General features: G+C 45.2%; 2 protein-coding genes across 11 annotated transcripts in view; one reads left to right on the forward strand and one right to left on the reverse strand.

Annotated features, from left to right (window-relative positions):
- The window catches only part of agbl4 (AGBL carboxypeptidase 4), a gene marked incomplete in the record, with an annotated part of 238,584 nt that extends 236,813 nt beyond the window's left edge, over nt 1-1,771 (reverse strand). The window contains 2 exon segments of the mRNA XM_030372609.1: nt 415-537; nt 1,683-1,771. Of these exon segments, the coding sequence (XP_030228469.1) occupies nt 415-537; nt 1,683-1,716 (157 nt within the window).
- A 5,308-nt stretch (nt 1,772-7,079) lies between these two features.
- elavl4 (ELAV like neuron-specific RNA binding protein 4) overlaps nt 7,080-19,573 on the forward strand; it is a 73,292-nt gene continuing 60,798 nt past the window's right edge. For 2 of the 10 annotated variants that reach the window (XM_030372992.1, XM_030372997.1), the window contains exons 1-2: nt 7,086-7,752; nt 8,677-8,820. In XM_030372992.1, the coding sequence (XP_030228852.1) occupies nt 7,705-7,752; nt 8,677-8,820 (192 nt within the window). In that variant the 5' untranslated portion in view covers nt 7,086-7,704. Of the gene's footprint in view, nt 7,753-8,676; nt 8,821-19,573 lie in introns of all 10 variants that reach the window. The other 8 variants (XM_030373000.1, XM_030373001.1, XM_030372999.1 and 5 more) reach the window with 8 other exon arrangements.

Raw genomic sequence — 19,573 nt, forward strand, 5'->3', positions numbered from 1 at the left:
ATGTATTTATACAGCATGTCTCTCCCAAAAACACTTAGCAACTGAGCACTTCGAAATTTCGCGTTAAAGAAATACACAATATGGTCAAAAAGAAAATGTTCAAATCTAAAATAATGTACAGATATGTATCCAACTTTCTATAAAACGTTTAATAAAAAAATAAAAATCGAAAACTCGATTATGTGAGTTTTGTGATCCTCTGAAGCTAAAACCATGCAAATTTGACACCGCTGTCGATGGGTGAATGTGTGCATGAATGGGTGAATGTTGTAAAGCGCTTTGAGTGACCACTGCCTGGAAAAGCTGAATGAATGGTAATAATGAATGGTAAATGGAGTCCATTTACCATTTACCATACGGGCTACTAGTTTCCAACTTGGACTGTGAATCAAAGCGGTCATCACAATTACTCACCGCTCTCGAAGCAAGCATCGAAGACGAGGTGTCCTTTCCGCTGGGCCCCAGGGTACCCTGGTGGGGTGACCGTCAGCTTGTTGACGTTGCCCACCAAGGCATCCTCTCCACCGGCCTCACTACCTGGAGAATTCACAGCAACCAATGTTTGTCAACCACTTGGGCAAAGCAATTTCGGGTTTAAATGTATTCCTTTGTTTCGGTGGGTGTTATAATTTTTTATTAATTTACTTGTTGTGACATATTGGTAGTATTTTCAGTACAGGTTTATATTATGACACATACACTTTAACTACGAATAATTTATAAATCAGCACATGTTATAAGGGTTGAGTGTGATGATGTGACAGTCTAGATGAATATAATCTCATTTGTTTTGTTTTGATAAACAAGATTCAATCTAAATCAGAAACATTTGACTACTGCACTTGACTTGACTTACTGAGATGACAAGTGACAGACAGTATCACAATGTTTTTACATGAAAACTTTACTTGAACATTGCAGCAGAGATGTATTCTGACTTGTGACTTCAGCTTTTCATCATCTCATAAACATAATAATCAAAAATTGTTTTGAAAAAGAAACCTTGCATAACCAGTATGATTTAATGATGATTAATAACTCAATGCAATTCATACCATGCATGTGAATAATAAAGTATCCCTTAAATTGTCCTAATTGCTACACAAAATAATTTAGGTTGCTGCTAAAATGCAATTAGTTTTATTGTATTGATGTAAGTTAGACTGAATTTAAATGACTGTCCCATCGTTGTCTTGAATTCGGTTGATGGCAAATGAGGCAGCATTAAATACGCAAATTGGTCACGGCTAAAATGCGTCAAACCAACGTTTGCAAATGTACAAGTTAGGGCAAGAATCGATAGGAGACAACCCCCCGTGTTATCATTTGCCGAACACCATCCGAGTAAACCTTTAAAATCATTCTCTAGCGTATGTATCACAATGTTGTAATATCATTTGAGGCTCGGAATGCTTGTCAACTACGTGTATCCACAACAATGAGTAGAATCACTTTGTTGTCAGTAGCAACCAAGCTAACTCATAACACATTATTGAGATAGCTGTTGTTTACATCCATGCACCTGCATGCTAGCATGCTAGCAGAGCACACGCTGGCGTTACTATCCTGGCATGCAACATTATAGAAGATGATTTCTAGGTGAGAGAGGCGGATGCTATTCCTTGCGTTCGACTTGTTAGATGAAACGAGGAGAACGCTTGCTAACAGCTACATTTACACACCAGTCTCGACGTCTTTCATAACATTCTCCTCCATCTTCCTCTCCGTATGTGCCCCGCGCGCAGAGGACGCTGAGTGTTACCAGGGCAACGTGGGAACACACTTGCGTGACGTGAGGTGAGGCACGCATCGATTTGCATCAGCACCAAGGAATAATATGAAATACAATATAGTAAATGCTGCATATTGTTATAAAACATAATATTATTACAATTTATTTTTTACAATGCTAGAAAACGGAAATTATATGTCTAACCTAAAATAAGAGATTTTAAATTAAATTAAAAGAAAGGCTTTCAAAGATAAAGCTCACAGTCCTGTTGTCAATAACTAAATTAAATTGACTTAAATTTAATCCAAATTTTCCGAATTGAGTCGGATTACAAACAATCAATTCAATGAATGAATATAATGGGATACAAACAATGAAGCAGTCATAGGTAAAAAATAAAGAGAGAGATGTATTTAGGTCCAGTGAATACTGAAGTGTATCCACCACAACAATAGTATGCACGCACATTGCTTCCCACATATTCAGCCTCACTGCCGTGGTCACAATAGCAATTTCAGAGGAGGAGGACTGCCCATCACAGCAGGTAGCATGGGCGTCTGGAATTATCCAGCAGATTGATTAAAGCTAGAGGATTTTTCGACAGTTGCTGCATAGTAGATGTCATCAGGGCCAATCAAGCTTGGCTCTGATTCATTTTCCATTACAGGGGCTGCACCTGATTAAAGGTATTAAACGAACGACCACAAGTCCTGAACCAAGAGGAACACAGGCAACAAATGCTGCCCATTTCTAGGTCTAGACGCTGGTTTCAAGTGAGGGCAAATGAATTTGACCAGGGGAAGGTCAATGGTTTTTGTGTGAGTGTGATCTGTATTTGATGGTGGGCATCAACAGGGCGCTGAACAGATAGGTCAGCCTGATTATTTCTCAGATGACAGGACGACTATCCTGTGCTTCTCCGTAATATTTTGCCCGAAATTGAAAATTGAATAGCCGTCCTTCATGCTATATCATTCCCTTAACTCTGGGCCAATTAAAGAGCTGCATGGTGGTACAATCAGTCATTTTCAAGCAGGGGGATGATTGAAATTGAATTATGGGGGGGAGTAGGGCAAGAGAAATGAATTGGATATGCTACATGTTTCCCTTGTTTCTAGCGAGTGATTTAATTGAGAGAATGCAGCGACGTGGTGGAATGGTCGTCTGAAGTTGTTCCTGACACTTACCAATCGGAGATAACATGGTTACCTGACCCGGAGTCCAAAAAGATGAGCTTTAATGCGTGATGTTATGGCTAGAAAAACCTATTACTACTTTACTACCTTTGCAAATCATTTAACTATATATTCCAAAACGTTGCAATATTATTTGTTTGTTTTTTTAAGTTGATAATAGTGTGCGCTGTGTTGTTGAGTGTGCTCATATTGTACTGATTATCATTCAGGCCAACAAATACAAAAAACGTCACAGTATTTGAAATGTGCGTGTTTGAAGTACAGCACATGTTGTAGGGACAGTAAAAAGCGATTTAATGAATGCATCACTTAATGGGGAAAAAAGACCTTGAAAGAATAGGATTGTCCTTTCTGATATTCTTCACAATTTAATTACCTCTCAAGAGAGTTTGTTTTTTATTTTTCTAATCAGATGTTTTTCAAGACCTCAAATGAATTCTGAACACATATGGGCTACGCTATAAACTACCCTGTCATGTTTGAATGTAACTATGACAGTAAGGTATAGCACAAGTTGAGAGCATGGGTCTATTTTTAGCGTGTGCGTGTGTGGTTTAGTGATGGTAGGACACACTACAACGCATGCTTTCTAGCAGAACATGGCCGTGAACCTCTTGGGGATAGAGGAGTGCTAGTCTTACAGAGAATATCGTCCAACTGCCCTTTTAAGTGTTTTCGAAAGACGCTCCTTCTTCTTAACTGTAAAAGTGATCAAAAAGGTTGTCTCTCGTCGCTAGCGACGGCACCTCGACTGTGTGCACCATGGAATAGTCCATGGCTGTGGAACAGTCATAGAATATTTCTTTATATAACTCTTTGTTGTTGTGTTATTATGTTTGAATGGGCAGCGGAGGATGTGTGCATGTGCATGTGTATCTGTGTCTGTATTTGTGTGCATGGCTGCATTTGTTAATGTCAAGGGGTGTGTGTTTATTTGTATGGCATGGTAGATACAGGGAAACCCTTTTTATCCCAGACGTTTTATGGGTCGTCCCCTCATAGTTGCAGTCCCACATCCGCGATTTAGGAAGTCATGCAAAAATCAAGACAAGCAATGGGAAGCCAGAGACAGGTGGTGCGTCTGTGTGTGTGTATATGTGTGTTTGTGTGTGTCTGTGTGTGTCTGTCTGTGTGGGTGGGTGTGTGTGTGTGTGTGTGTGTGTGTGTGTGTGTGTGACAGTATGTGTTTCCATGTGATTGTGTGTGTGTGTGTGTGTGTGTGTGTGTGTGTGTGTGTGTGTGTGTGTGTCAGTGTGTGTGTGTGTGTGTGTGTGTGTGTGTGTGTGTGTGTGTGTGTGTGTGTGTGTGTGTGTGTGTGTGTGTGCCCGTACATGTGTGTGCTCCCACGTTTGTGCGTGTGTGTGTGTGTGTGTGTGTGTGTGTGTGTGTGTGCCCGTACATGTGTGTGCTCCCACGTTTGTGCGTGTGTGTGTGTGTGTGCGTGTGTGTGTGTGCGTGTGTGTGGAGGGGTGGGTGGGGCGCACGGCCGGTGGATAGTACTGGGCAGCGGGACACAGAGCATCACTATGGTGACAGCAATCAGGGGGCTCTGGGGAGTTAGGGGAGGGTCAGGGAGGAAGGCTTGAGAGGCAGCTGACGGAGGAATCAGCCCTCACTCTGGATGATCCAACTGACAGCTCCCCCCTACCACCAGCATCCCCCCCCCCCCCCCCGCCCCCCTCCCAGCCCCAAGGCACTGCCTGACACCCCCCCCCCCCCCCCCCCCCCCCCCCCCCCCCCCCCAAGAGCACAGGGGACTTTGCAGAACAGGGATGTGGCTAGTCGCTCTTTTGTGTGAGTTCAAATATTATACAACGCAGTCGTACTTGAGTCTTGCTGAAAAGACGTATCCTTGTGTAACACATTTATCTCCAAAACAATTGGGGAGATGGTATCATTTCTTGTCATTTTTGTCAAATGGATAGTGTGAGCGGATAAACACCATGAAACGAGCCAATGTATGTGTTGAATGTAAATGAAGCATTCAAGGTTTTCATATTCTACGATGGGAAATACAATTATTTAAAGTCACTCAATCTTACACACATTTAAATGTTGAAGATTAATCCTGTCCCTGTTGGTATGTGGGAGACATTCAGAATATAGACAATTCAGAACAGTGATCTGGGGGGGAGAATAGGGATTTCAATATTATTGAAATCAATAATATGTTTCAATATTATTAAAATCAATATCGTTCAGCTTTGACCACAAATCTCTCCAGGTATTTTTAGGCTAGGAGCTAGTTGAAGTGCCCACTGCGACTTTAACCGTTGCCATCAATCTATTACACTATTCTTGCTCTCCCATCTCCCATCTCTCGCTCTCTTTCTCTCTCTCTCTCTCTCTCTCTCTCTCTCTCTCTCTCTCTCTCTCTCTCTCTCTCTCTCTCTCTCTCTCTCTCTCTCTCTCTCTCTCTCTCTCTCTCTCTCTCTCCCTCTCAAGCTCTCTCTCTCTCACTCTCTCACACACACACACACACACACACACACACACACACACACACACACACACACACACACACACACACACACACACACACACACACACACACACACACATGTATTTTTTTTCAAACCGCCCTCTCCCCCAGCTTTGAGCTCTGCTGGCGATGGTCCACCTCAGCAGATGGTCCGGTGTCAATAGGCTGCTATTAACTGGCCACTCTCCCCTCTCTGGGCCAAGGGAGGAAAAGCACATCCAAACCACTGGGGACAAAGCCCTATCAATGCCACTGAACCACCAGTAATGCAAAATTGTGTCCATTAGCTTCGTTTATTAAATAACGATTCCCTGATTCATCCTAGAACCAGTTTATATTTTTACTGCTATTTTTAAGGAGCGCCTCTATTGATGAACTTTCTACGTTATTAAATTACAACCGATAAAGTACACATTGGATACCCTTGCTCTGCATATCGCCGAATTTGATATTGCATATTGACATCGACAATGTACAAGGCTCACGTCCCGATCACTTGTTCTCCCTCACCTCAGATTCTGCTGTATTTTCCTTTTGTTTTCTTCTCAGTTTGTTTCCCTGGTTGGGAACTCCTCGTGCCAGGCCGGCCGAGAGTCCTGCCTCGTCATCTGGGCACCACGCCCCGACCGTGGCTGCTGACAACACGCCGACCACCTGACCTTGGTGCTTGCACCAGCCCAGCCCTCCTCCTCCTCCTCCTCCTCCTCCTCCTCCTTCTCCTCATCCTCCTCCTCCTCCTTACTCCTCCAAGCAGCCAGCTGTCTCTCAGGTACCCTTGATCCAACGAACATGTAGGTCTCTGAATGGAGATTTTTTTTTTTTTTTTGTATGTGTACAGCATCTTTACCCTGAGACCTCTTGGGAGTTGCTGAATGCATGCTTTCTTTCTCTTTTTTTGGCTTCCAAATCTTTCTATCTGAAAGTCCTTGACAGTCCTTGTCAGTTGAATCCACCAGCTGGTTTTGTAAGAGCTGTAATTAGATAAGGGAGCCAGGCAGAATTGATCCTTCACCTCTACCCCGATACCTTTATCCTACTCTCTCTCTCTCTCTCTCTCTCTCTCTCTCTCTCTCTCTCTCTCTCTCTCTCTCTCTCTCTCTCTCTCTCTCTCTCTCTCTCTCTCTCTCTCTCAGTGTCTCTCTCTCTCTCTCGCTCTCTGTGATCTCAAAGCCAGGGTCAGATAGCCGAACGGTGTGAAGCATCTACCTGTTGTCTCACCCCACCTGATAGTAATACATTTTATTCATTTAACGGACGGAAATGAACAGGAGAAGTGGAGAGAGGAGAAAGAAATATGAGTGTGATGGAGGAGAATGGTCGTAGTTGTGGGCGATGGTGGTGTCGCTGTCGCTACAACAGTCTGCCCACCTTGTGGTAGCACGGTGAACTGTAGCTGCATCAATGCGTGAGCAAGGGGGTAGGTGTAGAGAGCGATAGGCAGAGTATGTGAGAGAGAGAGAGAGAGAGAGAGAGAGAGAGAGAGAGAGAGAGAGAGAGGGAGAGAGAGAGGGAGAGAGAGAGAGAGAGAGAGAGAGAGAGAGGGAGGGAGAGGAGAGAGAGAGAGAGAGAGAGAGAGAGAGAGAGAGAGAGAGAGAGAGAGAGAGAGAGAGAGAGAGAGAGAGAGAGAGAGAGAGAGAGGGAGAAAGAGAGAGAGAGGGGGGAGTTTAAACTAAGAGCTATGTTTTGGGACAGGCTAATCTGCCAGTGAGCAGTGTGAGGTTCGGAGTGTATTGTGTGAGCCAGTGTGCGGGGGACAGATAAGGGAGCCAGCCAGCCTGCCAGCCCAAGCAACCGACCGCCTGACTGCCTGTTTTAATGTGCTGACTCTGGGGAGATTTGGGAGGGAAAAAAGAGAGAGAGAGCGAGAGAGAGCGAGAGCGAGAGAGAGAGAGAAACATATTGACTCCTCAGACGTGCGCGGACACCCTGGGCTCGTACGCCACCACTACTGCCACCACAGTCAAGCAAGGTCCACTATCAGAGAGAGAGGGGAGAGAGAGAGAAATCAAAGAGGAAAGAGAAACCTGAAACATCCAGAAACCTGAAAATCTAAACCTGAGGATTTTGTATCACCCCACTACCTTTACCCCGCACTTCTTCAACTGCTGCTTTCCTTTTTTTTATTTTTTATTTTTCTTTATTTGTTTGTTTCTTCGCTTTTTTGTGTTTTTTTTTTCCGGGGACTGACTCCCAATCCGTGAGGCAAAGGAGGAAAGAACTGAAGGGGAGACCACTGGCAGAAACCAGAGAGAACAAGGAACGTGAAAGAGCAAAAAAAAGCACTGAATCTGAAGATGTTCGAAATTAGCCGAACACTCAACGCAGCGTTGTTGAGCAATGAGGTAACGACACCCAATTTTGTCAATTCTCTTCACCTCACCTGTTTTTTCCCCGTCTGCTGCCAACCATTTTGTCATGTGTGCTATAGTGTGTGTGTGTTTGTGCGTGTCTGTACATTTTTGTATGCTCATATTCAGAGGGACAGAGGCAATGATTGATAACAGCGACACTGTAGTATTCTCCCCTCGGCATGGCGGTCAGTATGGAGAATAAGGGATTGCTACTCGCTACTCACTCTCATCCCGGCTTGCAGTAACAAACGGAGAGCTAGGACCGGGGCTGTTCCCATGTGATGCATACTACTTTACGCCGTCTAATTTACGACAACAAAAAAAATCCCCCCCCCCCCCCAAAAAAAAGCATGGTAGCCATCAAAAACCTCGGCTTTGCTCGTGAAATTTTTGCCCACCTGGGGCTAGACTCGTATGTGTGCATACATGAGCACATGTGTGCGTGTCCGTGTGCGCTTGTAGGCGTGACTCTGAATTTGTGTACGCGTGTGCGAGGATACACACACACACGCATTTGTGTGAGAGAGCACACTGTTCTGTAATCCCCCCTCTACCTCTTCTTTCTTCCTGTCCTCCCCCCCCCCACTTCTCCTCCTCCTCCTCCTCCTCCTCTTCGCCCCATTCCCGCCGCTGTCCTTTACCATTCTCTCGCTACCCCTCTCTGCCTCTATCTATCTCTCTCTCTTTCTCTCTTTCCCCCTCTCTCTCCCTCTCTCTCTGTCCTTCCTACCTGCTGTTATCTGTTCTCTTCCGCTCTCCTCCTCCTCCTCCTCCAACCTCCATCCCCTCCGCCCTCCTCCCCTCTTCTCCCTCCCTCCCTCCCTACCTCCCTCCCTCCCTCCCTCCCTCCCTCCCTGACACCCTCCCCTCCCCTCTCCTCCTGTGTCTTGTGTATGAGCGTGTGTGTTCTGCTAGCAGCATCTCAAGATGATGGCGAGGTACGGGCAGCTCTCGGGACTAGCAGCCAGTGGCGCGGGCTCCGTCCCCGAGACGCACTCGCCGCTATTTCCCAGGGATCCCCTGTCGACGCCAGCCCAGCTGGGCTACAGGTCACCCCTGGTAAGAGGATAGACAGACCAATATATTTCCATTCATTTTTAATGACCACACCGGCTTGATGGGGGTATAAGAAAAGGGAGGGCTTCGCTGGAGGATAGATCGGGGGGGATAGGCAGCCCCTGCCGAGTGTGTACGTGGTGCATGTGCTAGTAGGAGCTGCAGGGGTGTACATGTGTGGGTGTACGTGTCTGTGTGTGTGTGTGTGTGTATGCGGGTGCGAGGCAAGAGAGAGAGAGAGAGAGAGAGAGACAGCGAGAGAGAGAGGGGAAAAAGAAAGCAAATCAATTGTTGGTATACACATCGTATTCCCGATTGGATTGCTTTTGGTAAATATTTGCATTGTTATGTACGTTCAATTACGGCCGCCTACTCTGTCTTTAGCCTCTGCCAGTCAGTTTGCTATCAGGGGAACGGGAATTGTTTTGTGTGTGTATGCATGTGTGATGCCGTTGATGTGTGCGTTTGTGTGTGTGCGTGTTTATAATATGTTTTTTATTCAGTTCGCTGTCAAGAGAGCGCGTTGATGATAACGACTGTTTTGTTCGGGATAAATGAATCTATAAAACTGGCCGTTTTGAAGTATGGATGCATGCAATAATTGTGTCGACTCTTGTAAGTCATAATTATTTTCTAATGGCTTGTACACTGAGACCTATGATGGCCTACTATGTAATCAATGGCTTCAATGCTAACAGTGAAATGAGCATGATTGAATTATTAGCGAGGGAAGAGGCAGCGGAAGTGCCGGCGATAGTCAGTAGTGTATTCTGTTCTTGAGTCAACACCACGGTGCCATTTACATAGCAAAGCAGAGTTCAAGGGAAAAGGGAGGCGGGCGAGGGGGAGAGCGAGAGAGAGTGAGAGGCAACAAAAAAAAAAGTGGGCATGAGAAAAACCCTGAGCGTTTAGGCAAAAAAAAAAAAAAGTTGGGAGAAAATCCTCGCCTCGCTGCGTTAGAGCGACATGAAGCTGTGGGAGTCTAATCGGCTGTTGGGGGGCTCTTGCTTGGTGGGGCTTGTGGCTCAGGTCCCCCCCCCCCCCCACCCCCCTCCACCCAGCCCATAGCCAACCCACCCCAACCCCAGAGCCTGTTGGAAGCCTTCGTAACCGCTGTCATGGTGCTGACGGAGCCCGGGGGTACCTGTCCTGTGGATGCTTACGCAGGGCGGAGAGAGGGGGGAAAGGTAGGAGAGGAGAGGGGGAGAGGGATAGAGGGAGGAGAGGGTGAGAGGGAGAGAGGGGGGAGGAAGAGAGTGGAGAGAAGGAGGAGAGGGAGAGAGGAAGGAGATGGAGCAGGGAATAGAGGGAGGAGAGGAAGGAGAGGGAGAGAGGGAGAGAGGGAGAGAGAAAGGAGAGGCAGGAGAGGAGAGGGGGAGAGGAATAGAGGGAGGAGGGGGGGAGGAAGAGAGGGGAGAGAAGGAGGAGAAGGAGAGAGGGAGGAGAAGGAAAAGGGAAGAGAGGGAGGAGAGGGAGGAGAGGGAGAGAGGGAGGAGAGGGAGAGAGGGAGGAGAGGAAGGAGAGGGAGAGAGGGAGGAGAGGGAGGAGAGGGAGAGAGGGAGGAGAGGGAGGAGAGGGAGGAGAGGGAGAGAGGGAGGAGAGGGAGGTGAAGGAGAGAGGGAGGAGAAGGAGGGAGGGAGGAGAGCAAGGAGAGGGGGAGAGGAAGGAGAAGAAGCAGGGTGGAGAGGCAGTATAGGAAGAGAGGGAGGAGAGGGGGAGAGGGTGTACGCGTATATGGGTACAGGGGTGGAGGGGTGTACGGTTGTAAGGGCAGCAGGCGGGTATGGGATTGAAAGACACTCCGAGAGGAACTGGGCTCCACGGATGTGTCGTAGTGTTCCAAGGCGTTCTCGGAGCGTGCCCGGTGTTTACGTGTTATGGGTAAAAACAAATCCCCCATGCTAAATGATTTCCCTCAGCCCATATGTCGATTCACAATATATATGCTTTGTATCCTCCTGTCATGTTGAGTTTCCGTCGAGGGTTTATTGGACCAATTGCCAGGGAATTCTTTGTTACATAAATATGACTGCTACAATGCTTTTTTCTTTGCATTCATATGTTAATATGATTGACATTAAAGGTGCAGAATGTAATCCATGTTGCTGAGCTCGTGATCAATAGCTTGTCACGCGCCATGTGATTTATAGTCGTATTAATTTCATGGTAAGGCATAGGCATATTGAATATAACTAACAAAGTAAATCAATCAGAAAAATCACAAACGTATATTTTCACTTTCCTAATAAGCCATAAAAACTGTAATTCAGCTTGTGAATTATTGCTTGTAGTTCTTGGAAAACATCTTAGCAACACCGTCTTTGTTTTGTCTTTTCATTTGTAGCGTGGGTGACGGTTTATGATCAGGCATATCCACTTCTGTGTGTGTGTGTGTGTGTGTGTGTGTGTGTGTGTGTGTGTGTGTGTGTGTGTGTGTGTGTGTGTGTGTGTGTGTGTGTGTGTGTGTGTGTGTGTGTGTGTGTGTGCGTGTGTGAGTGTGTGTGTTTGTGCGTGTGTGCATTCGTGTGAGCATACATGCGCGTCTGTGTGTCCCCGTGTCTGTGTGTGCGTGTGTCTGTCTGTGTGCGTGTGTGTGTGTTCGTGCGTGTGTGTGCATATGTGTGCGTGATTACTCTGTTTAAAACAGACCATCGTTATGGTGATTAATGGTGCCTTCATTAAGCACAGCTAGATCATTTGCATACATTAGATAAATGTGCTGGAAGATTCTAATGGCTTTGGTGTGTAGAGCCTCAAAAGTGGCTAACAATTTTCTACCTTCAAAACAACTTCAGTTTTAACATAGGATTAAAACATCCCCCTTCCTATATTATTAGTGTATAGTGCATCGCAGTATGAGTTTCTCAGTATGTTATATTTCCTGCCTCTGTTTAGTGTTCAACCAGTATGGTCCATGTCTTTACATTGAAAGTTTGTTTGAAATATCTTAAATATGGTGAATAATTTATATGAGCAGGCAATTGTTAATGGAGGGCTTGCTGTATGATTGGTCACTGTGAATAAATGAATAAATAGCTAAATGGCCTCATCCTGTCACCTACTCTTGCAGTCAGGTTTGCTGCTATCTTGCATTAAACTGTGTTTGTGTGTATGCTTGTGTGTGTGTGTGTGTGTGTGTGTGTGTGTGTGTGTGTGTGTGTGTGTGTGTGTGTGTGTGTGTGTGTGTGTGTGTGTGTGTGTGTGTGTGTGTGTGTGTGTGTGTGCGTGTGTGTGTGTGTGTGTGTATGTGTGTGTGTGTGTGTGTGCTTATGGGCGTGTCTGTATATAACACATGTGAATGCAGTCTATACATACATGGCTGTTTTCAGGCAACAATAATTGTCTGTTTGTGTGTCTGTGTGTGTGGTTGTGTGTGTGTGTGTGTGTGTGTGTGTGTGTGTGTGTGTGTGTGTGTGTGTGTGTGTGTGTGTGTGTGTGTGTGTGTGTGTGTGTGTGTGTGTGTGTGTGTGTGTGTGTGTTGCTGATGCCATGAACCCTGAGTGTTTCAGATTAGTTTTTTTTCCTGCTCAAATGGAACATCAAAAATTGACTAGGGAACTATTGATCAATCTGATAATGGATATAGTTCTTGGGGGAGCAGGTAAAAGAGCAATAGATTGAGATCTGAAATGATATTTCTGCGCTGTGAATGAGGCTCTGCAGTTCCACGGCAACCAACAGTTAAAAGGCAACCGCGCGGTTGCAGCCGCGCGCCCTGAAATAGAAAAAGATAAAATTAAAAGGGCACACAGCTGGTGTGAGCGGCGAAAAAGAGTTGTTGGTTTGTATCATACAACCTGCACTGCACCGTTCTGCGCCACTGAATGACGTTCATTTAAAAAAAAGGAGAGGGGAAAAAGATTTACTGATATCCTGGCACATGCACCTGCTGTTCCCTGTAATAATATTCAGCGTTGGGTATTTCCAGTCTGTTCTTGGTTTTTTTCCATTTCCTTGAACATCATTCAAGATGTCCTTCCTCGTCATCCACATCGTCGGCATAAATATGTATAGATATATTTGTATCTTTTTTTTTTCAAATCCTCATTGGGAGCAGGCTAACAGTCTGACACATTCTCGAGCAAAATCTGAAGCCTGCCCTGGCAGAGCGAGTAGATTGTTGGAGGTCATCTCTCTTTCACAACAATCATTAGCTCCCTCCATCTGCCGCTTGCTGCGTTTCCCCTCTTCTTTGATTGCAGTGCTCTCTATAACCAGGAAATTAGTTCATTTATGGTCCACAACCCTGCCGTCATCAAGGCACAAACAGGTGCAGCAGCTCACTCGAGGATAGCAGAAAGGAAAATCTGCTCCCACTGAGAAAAAGAGAGGGTAGGAGAGATATGTGGGAAACACTGAGACGCCGCACGGAGATGGAACCATAATTCTCTTGAACACAATGGCGGTTGATTAATACTGCCGTGATTCCGTTAGTTCCTTGTTACACAGCAGATAGCAGTAAATTACGATGCGTCTCAAATTATTGACTTACGTGATTCATATTTAGACACAATATAAAAATGGAGAAAATACCAGCAAAGGCCGACCAAGATTGGGAGAAGATACATTACATCTACAACGACATTACATATATATTGTGCGTGTCTGTGTCTGTCTGTCTGTCACCTTAATGCAATGTCAACGTGTTGACTGCAGATAAGGCCATAATTTGTGTCATTTCAATTTGTGTCCATTTAACTATCTCGCATAATGCCATATTGCATAGCCTGCATTATGACGGCCCATGGACAATGTCCTGTCCAGCCCAACCTATAATTTGTCTCAAATGGCGGACTGCACATTCAATTACGTTAAAGAGGAAAGCAAATACACAGCAGCATCACAACAAACAAAAAGTTGTTGCATTAAAATTGCTGTCAGGCTGTCAATGCTCCTGAATATATGTGTGTGTCTATGTGTGTGTGTTCTTGTCACGTGTGTGTGTGTGTGTGTGTGTGTGTGTGTGTGTGTGTGTGTGTATCTATGTGTGTGTGTTCTTGTCACGTGTGTGTGTGTGTGTGTGTGTGTGTGTGTGTGTGTGTGTGTGTGTGTGTGTGTGTGTGTGTGTGTGTGTGTGTGTGTGTGTGTGTGTGTGTGTGTCACAGCGGCTGATAGACACTGTAAGGCCGGCCAGGGGGCTGTAGATTTGGAAGCAAGTGTGTGCATTCATGGGTGTGTCCGTATGTGTGTGTGTGAGGGTGTGTGTCCGTGTACGTTTGTGTGCGTTTGTGCGAGCGTGCATTTGTGCATGTGTGCGTGTGTGTGTCTGCGTAAGTGTGTGTCCGTGTGTGTGTGTGTGTGAGGGTGTGTCTGTGTGTCTGTATGTGAGTGTGTGTGTGTGTGTGTGTGCACGTGTGTGTGTGTGTATGTGTCGGGCCACCAGTGCTGCAGGGAGAGCCTAGTGTTCAGCAGCTGAGCCTGAGCCTGCGTCCCGCTGGGAGCCGTCACTGCAGAGTGGAGCAGGTGTCTGCAGGCGGACACACACACACACACACACACACACACACACACCCACGCCCACACCCACCCACGCACACACACACTAAAACACACACACACGGACACACACAAATGCAGAGTGAGGTGAACCATGTCCATCTGTCTATCTGCATCCGTTTTTCAGTCTGTCCTCCCCTTCTTTTCTCTATATTTACATTAGCAGTCCTGTAATCCTACCTTCTGTAATGTCTGGTTTTTCATACATGTGCGCTCTTTTTTGCACACTGGGTTTTTCAGTGCATCATGCGTTCTTTTTTTTACTACCACGGGCTCCGATAAAAGGGAACACACTCAAGGCTGGCAGATGGATGTGATCCATAAACAGCAGTCTGTCCCCGGGGGGGGGGGGGGGGGGGGGGGGGGGGGCGAGCACCAAACAACACACGCCCACGCCCAGACGAAGGTCAGCGTCTTGTGTTCAGACACTTTGACCCGGAAATAATGACCTGTAATTTCACCTGTGTACCAGTAAATGATGCGGCTGAGGGGGTTGCAGTCCGGCATACCGCCCTCACCGGGTTTGCGGCCGGTTCTCGGAGAAGCCCTTGATGTTTCTGCAGCAAACACAAATAACGGTAATTCAATTAAAGTAGCAGTGGGGATAAGCCTAGACCCAAGTTAATTAAATGAACTATTAAAACCCCTTACGGTAACGTATGGGATGTCTATGATGGCCGTACGCGGCATAAATTTATATTTAGGCTTCGCTGCTTGTGGTTACGTTCAGTTATTATTCCCCAAGATAGCTTTTATTTTGGTTATTAGAGCAAGCCATTTAATTTCCGAGATAAAATAATTACTTTTCTTTGACATGGTTTCATTTCATTTGAAACAATGTTTTGATACAATACATGGAAAGAGGGCACAGGGTAAATATGGGTAGCAGTAATTGTATTATTTCCGTCTCCAAAATGGAAAACTAATTTCATGTAAGATACTAATTAAATGATGCAGAAAACCAGCGTATAATTTCACAGGTTTTATTATTTTGTGAAATGTAAATGTCATTTGGGTCATTTGGGAAATACAGCGTCCTTAATAAATAAATAAAATAACCTGTGCAATTTGTAATGTTTGATTAAAAGGTTTACAAAAGGTTTACAGCCCATTCAAAGGGGAAAACCACATCAACCCTAAATATATGTAGCCTATTAGTCAATGATATTCTTATATGACCATGTGTGATTGTCATAAAACGCATCAATGCCTCAATACTGTTACAGCATCAACCACCTCCAGTGTAACCAATATTCCCATTTTAGGTTTAACGTGAATAAAGGATTTAAAATAAATGCACATAAGACTAGTATCCAGCAATATGACGGCAGCCATTTTAAGAACACAGAACGGAGGCAGGAGGGCAGTTTATCGCTCGGTACTAAACTTGAGGTGACAAACGCCGCTGATACTTGAGTGATTGCGTGCGGCTAGCATCTCGACATGTTGACGAACAGCGCTGTTTTTTTTCCTCCTCTCAGAATGGAAGTTTAAAAGCCGATGCCTTTTTATTGATTGGTTAATTGCTAGGGAGGCAGAGTGTCTACCGTTGCCGTGAATAAATGATGTATCGCTGGCTTATGTGCATTAGCATGGAGGAGTGACCAAACAAAGTTACCGCTTCCCCGCATTAGCTCCGCCATGATACCGTCAGTCCTTGGGCTAAAATATACCGCTTAAGTGCTCTTAAATGTATTCTTGAGTTGGGATGGATTTTTCCAAGCAATTGATTGGTTGCGTACAAAACAATACATGCATGGTAGGGCTAAATCGAGCTCAAAAGCTAATGAAAATACTGCAGGTATTTTAGTCCCACTCTGTGACTATACTAGGTGTTCACTTTTTGGGTGGTAGGTGTTTTCAGCGCTCTGTAAAATGCATTAGCAGTAGTCATCAATAGACCTCTACCTCTACAATCCTATTAAAAATGCATATATTCTAACAAGAGTGTGGCCTGAGCTGGTACATTACTGACTGTGTAATATAGTATACAGCAGCAGAAATATATGTACATTTTTTGTCAGGCTTAGGCTACCAATCAACAGCTCTTTTTTTATCGCTGGAATATTAAGGGTAACCTGTCCTGGCTTAATTTATTGTGTGGTTGTGTGTGCGTGTGTGGTTGTGTGTGTGTGTGTGTGTGTGTGTGTGTGTGTGTGTGTGTGTGTGTGTGTGTGTGTGTGTTTGTGTCTGTGTAAGTGTGTGCGGGTGCGTGTACACGTGTGCGTGTGTATGTCCGTGTGCATGTGTGTGTGCATGTGTGGGTGTGTGGGTGTTAAAGTCCGGACCTATGTGAGCCACTCTGTTGATACTTTGGAAGAGCAGTCTAAAGTTCATATTTACGAAAGTCAAGCAGCAGGCTATCTTATTTAAAACTGTTGAGCGAAATGTTAGAATGAATAATTCATAGAAGACGAAATAATTTCGGTGTGAAGGAAATTATAACTTTTCCCTTTTTCTTCAAACTGCTAAATGATTTGACAACACAATTAAATTGAAACAAGTCTCGGAGCGTGTAGGCATTTAAGAGCGTGAGCCGATGGAGTTATTCATATGTCGTGCGGACGTGCGCTGCCTACTCGCTCTCCTCAAGCACGGGGAAGAGCGGTTAAGCATGAAGTGACATTTAGAGAGCATGATTTGTGCAGCATGTGCATGTTTCTGTCCAGCGTGCTGCGGGGCAGGCCTGCGAACGGCTGCATTTTATTTGACAAAAAGTTGTTCTTTATCACAGAAGCCCGAGGTTCGTTTTTTTTCTTTTTCTGGAAACATTTGGCCTGAATATTTAGTAAAGCTTCTTTTGGCTTTTGAGGACAATTCATATTTGAGTTACTACTTTATTCCACAGTTCAGCAAAACATAACTGCAAAAAATAAACAAATAATAGTGTTAGCAGTGCTAATACTAAATATTACACTGTGTGTGTATGTGTCTGTGTATTTGTGTGTGTGTGTCTGTTTCTATGTGTAAGTGTATGTATATGTGTGTGTATGTGTGTGTGTGTGTGTGTGTGTGTGTGTGCGTGCGTGCGTGCGTGCATGCGTGCGTGCGTGCGTTTGTGTGTGTGTATGTACGTGTGTGAGTGCGTATGTACGTATGTGTGTGTGTGTGTGTGTGTGTGTGTGTTTGTGTGTGTGTGTGTGTGTGTGTGTATGTGTTTGTGTGGGTGTGTGTGTGTGTTCATGTGTGCATATGTGTGTGTGTGTGTGTGTGTGTGTGTGTGTGCGTGCGGATGCCTATGGGGTGGGGGCACTGGGTAACGGGTGGGTTGATTAAAACCCTTTGCCAGATGGACCGCAGCGGTCACCCAGTGAGAATGGATGTACCCCGACCAGGATCAAACGCAAGCCCGGCTGCCGCCCCCCACAGCCCCTCAGCCCCAAGGCCCAACGCGGCACCCCATGACCAGCCACCAGAACCACACTGAGGCCTGGCCACTGCTCCATCTCACACCAGCAGTTCAGAATAAACACAAAAACACGAACAACATGGACGACATAGACAGCATAGATAAACATAGAATGACGATAGATGACGATAGATAGATTAGAATAGAATGATATGGAATGAATTGAATTGGATGGAATGGAAAATAATGTAGCCTAATACAATATAATGAAATGGAATGAAATAGAATGTAATGTTACAGAAAGGAAAGTAATAGATTATTACAGAATATAATAGATAGATTAGAATATAATATAACAAAAATGAAAACATTGGAACCTCAACATAAATCTGCAATTGATCTTAAATGAATAAATGATGTATGCTATGGGGTATGCTATCAGTATAATGGTATCACATAATAAGCTTTATATTGAGTTGTACGTTAATGCTAAACAGCACTTAACAGCTCTAAGTGGGTTTGTGCAATTCTGGTTGGCTGGAGCAGGTGCACCAGGCCGAGGTGTTGAATGTCAGTCCAAGCTGCGGGCTACGCTGTTGTCCAAATGGACACTATAATCCACACGCCTCCTGTTGAGATGCAAGTTCAGTGCCAGGCCGCATCCCACGTCCTTTGGTCCTATAGAGCCGCTGCTTAGCTAGCCGCACTGCAGATTTCCAGAGCCAACATGTACATGCGTGATGGAGATGTTGTTATTCCTGTATCTCATAATTGTAAATATCCAGTTCTCCTTGAGGCTACGTAGTTTACTAATGTATATTAGTTAGCAGTTAGCAGCCTCGCTACAGAACTGCACTGATTGTTGAACTACTACGCCTGCTGTAAGCATTAAAGTCCTGAGCGATTCAAAAACCGCAAGTCAAAGAAATCCTAAATCTCAGCGTTATCTTGAATTGTATCCCTAAACAAAAAAAAGTTCCTTCTTTATTTTTCTTCTTTTTTTTGTTTCGCTTTTACAAGCTGACCTAGCAAGCCATCGCTGCATATTCCACCGTTGGAGACAGGCTATCTGACCCCAGCTCCAAGACAGCACCCCCTGTCACATCCCTGCGGTCGACAGAGCAGCATCCATATCAAACAGCCCTCCCGTTGAAGGGGGGAGACAAGCGACCGTGACAAATGCAGCACGCTCTCGGTTGTGGGATCAACATGAAGAAGCGGTGTCTGAGGAATGTCTTCGAGGGAGAGTGACATCAGCAGGGGTTATGCCTGCTGACGGATCACGTCAAGGGGCATCAATGGAAGGCAGCTCTAAGAGCGCCGGAACCTCACCCAAAACGGCGTGAGGTTCTTAGGGGAAACCACGGACTCGTAGAGGAAGCCATGCGTTGCGTCTTTGCTCTGTGAGATCACACATACAATGCTGTGCACAACGCCTTCCTAAATAAGGTTCATTCTGAATTATTTTCCTCTGCATCTACACCATGATCTATCCATTTAATTTAAGATATAATATAATATAAGAATTCCTCCAAATGATACAACAATACAAATGTTCCCCTATGATGTATAAAGCCAGTATATTTAGTATAAACAAGTACAGCCCTGACTAAACATGATACAATTTAGCAATTCAATGATTAAATGGAGTGTAATCCAATGTGGGGGAGGGGGGTGTACACCCGACAGAAGGGGTCAGTGAGTCCAGCGGAATAGCTCCTGGATACAGTGCGTTGTAATGGTCGTCTGGCCGTCTGGGAGCCGGCGAAGGAATGACGCCGAGTTGTCGCTGGGAGAGGGGAGGGCAGACAGGAGTCCTGGGCTCTGACACCCATTTGTTGATTGTTACTGGCGGAGGGTGGACACCTGCCAGGGAAGAGGCCGTCATCAATCTGAGTACTGCGCCTAAGA

Source organism: Gadus morhua, chromosome 12, assembly GCF_902167405.1.
Source record: "Gadus morhua chromosome 12, gadMor3.0, whole genome shotgun sequence".
NCBI lineage: Eukaryota > Metazoa > Chordata > Actinopteri > Gadiformes > Gadidae > Gadus > Gadus morhua.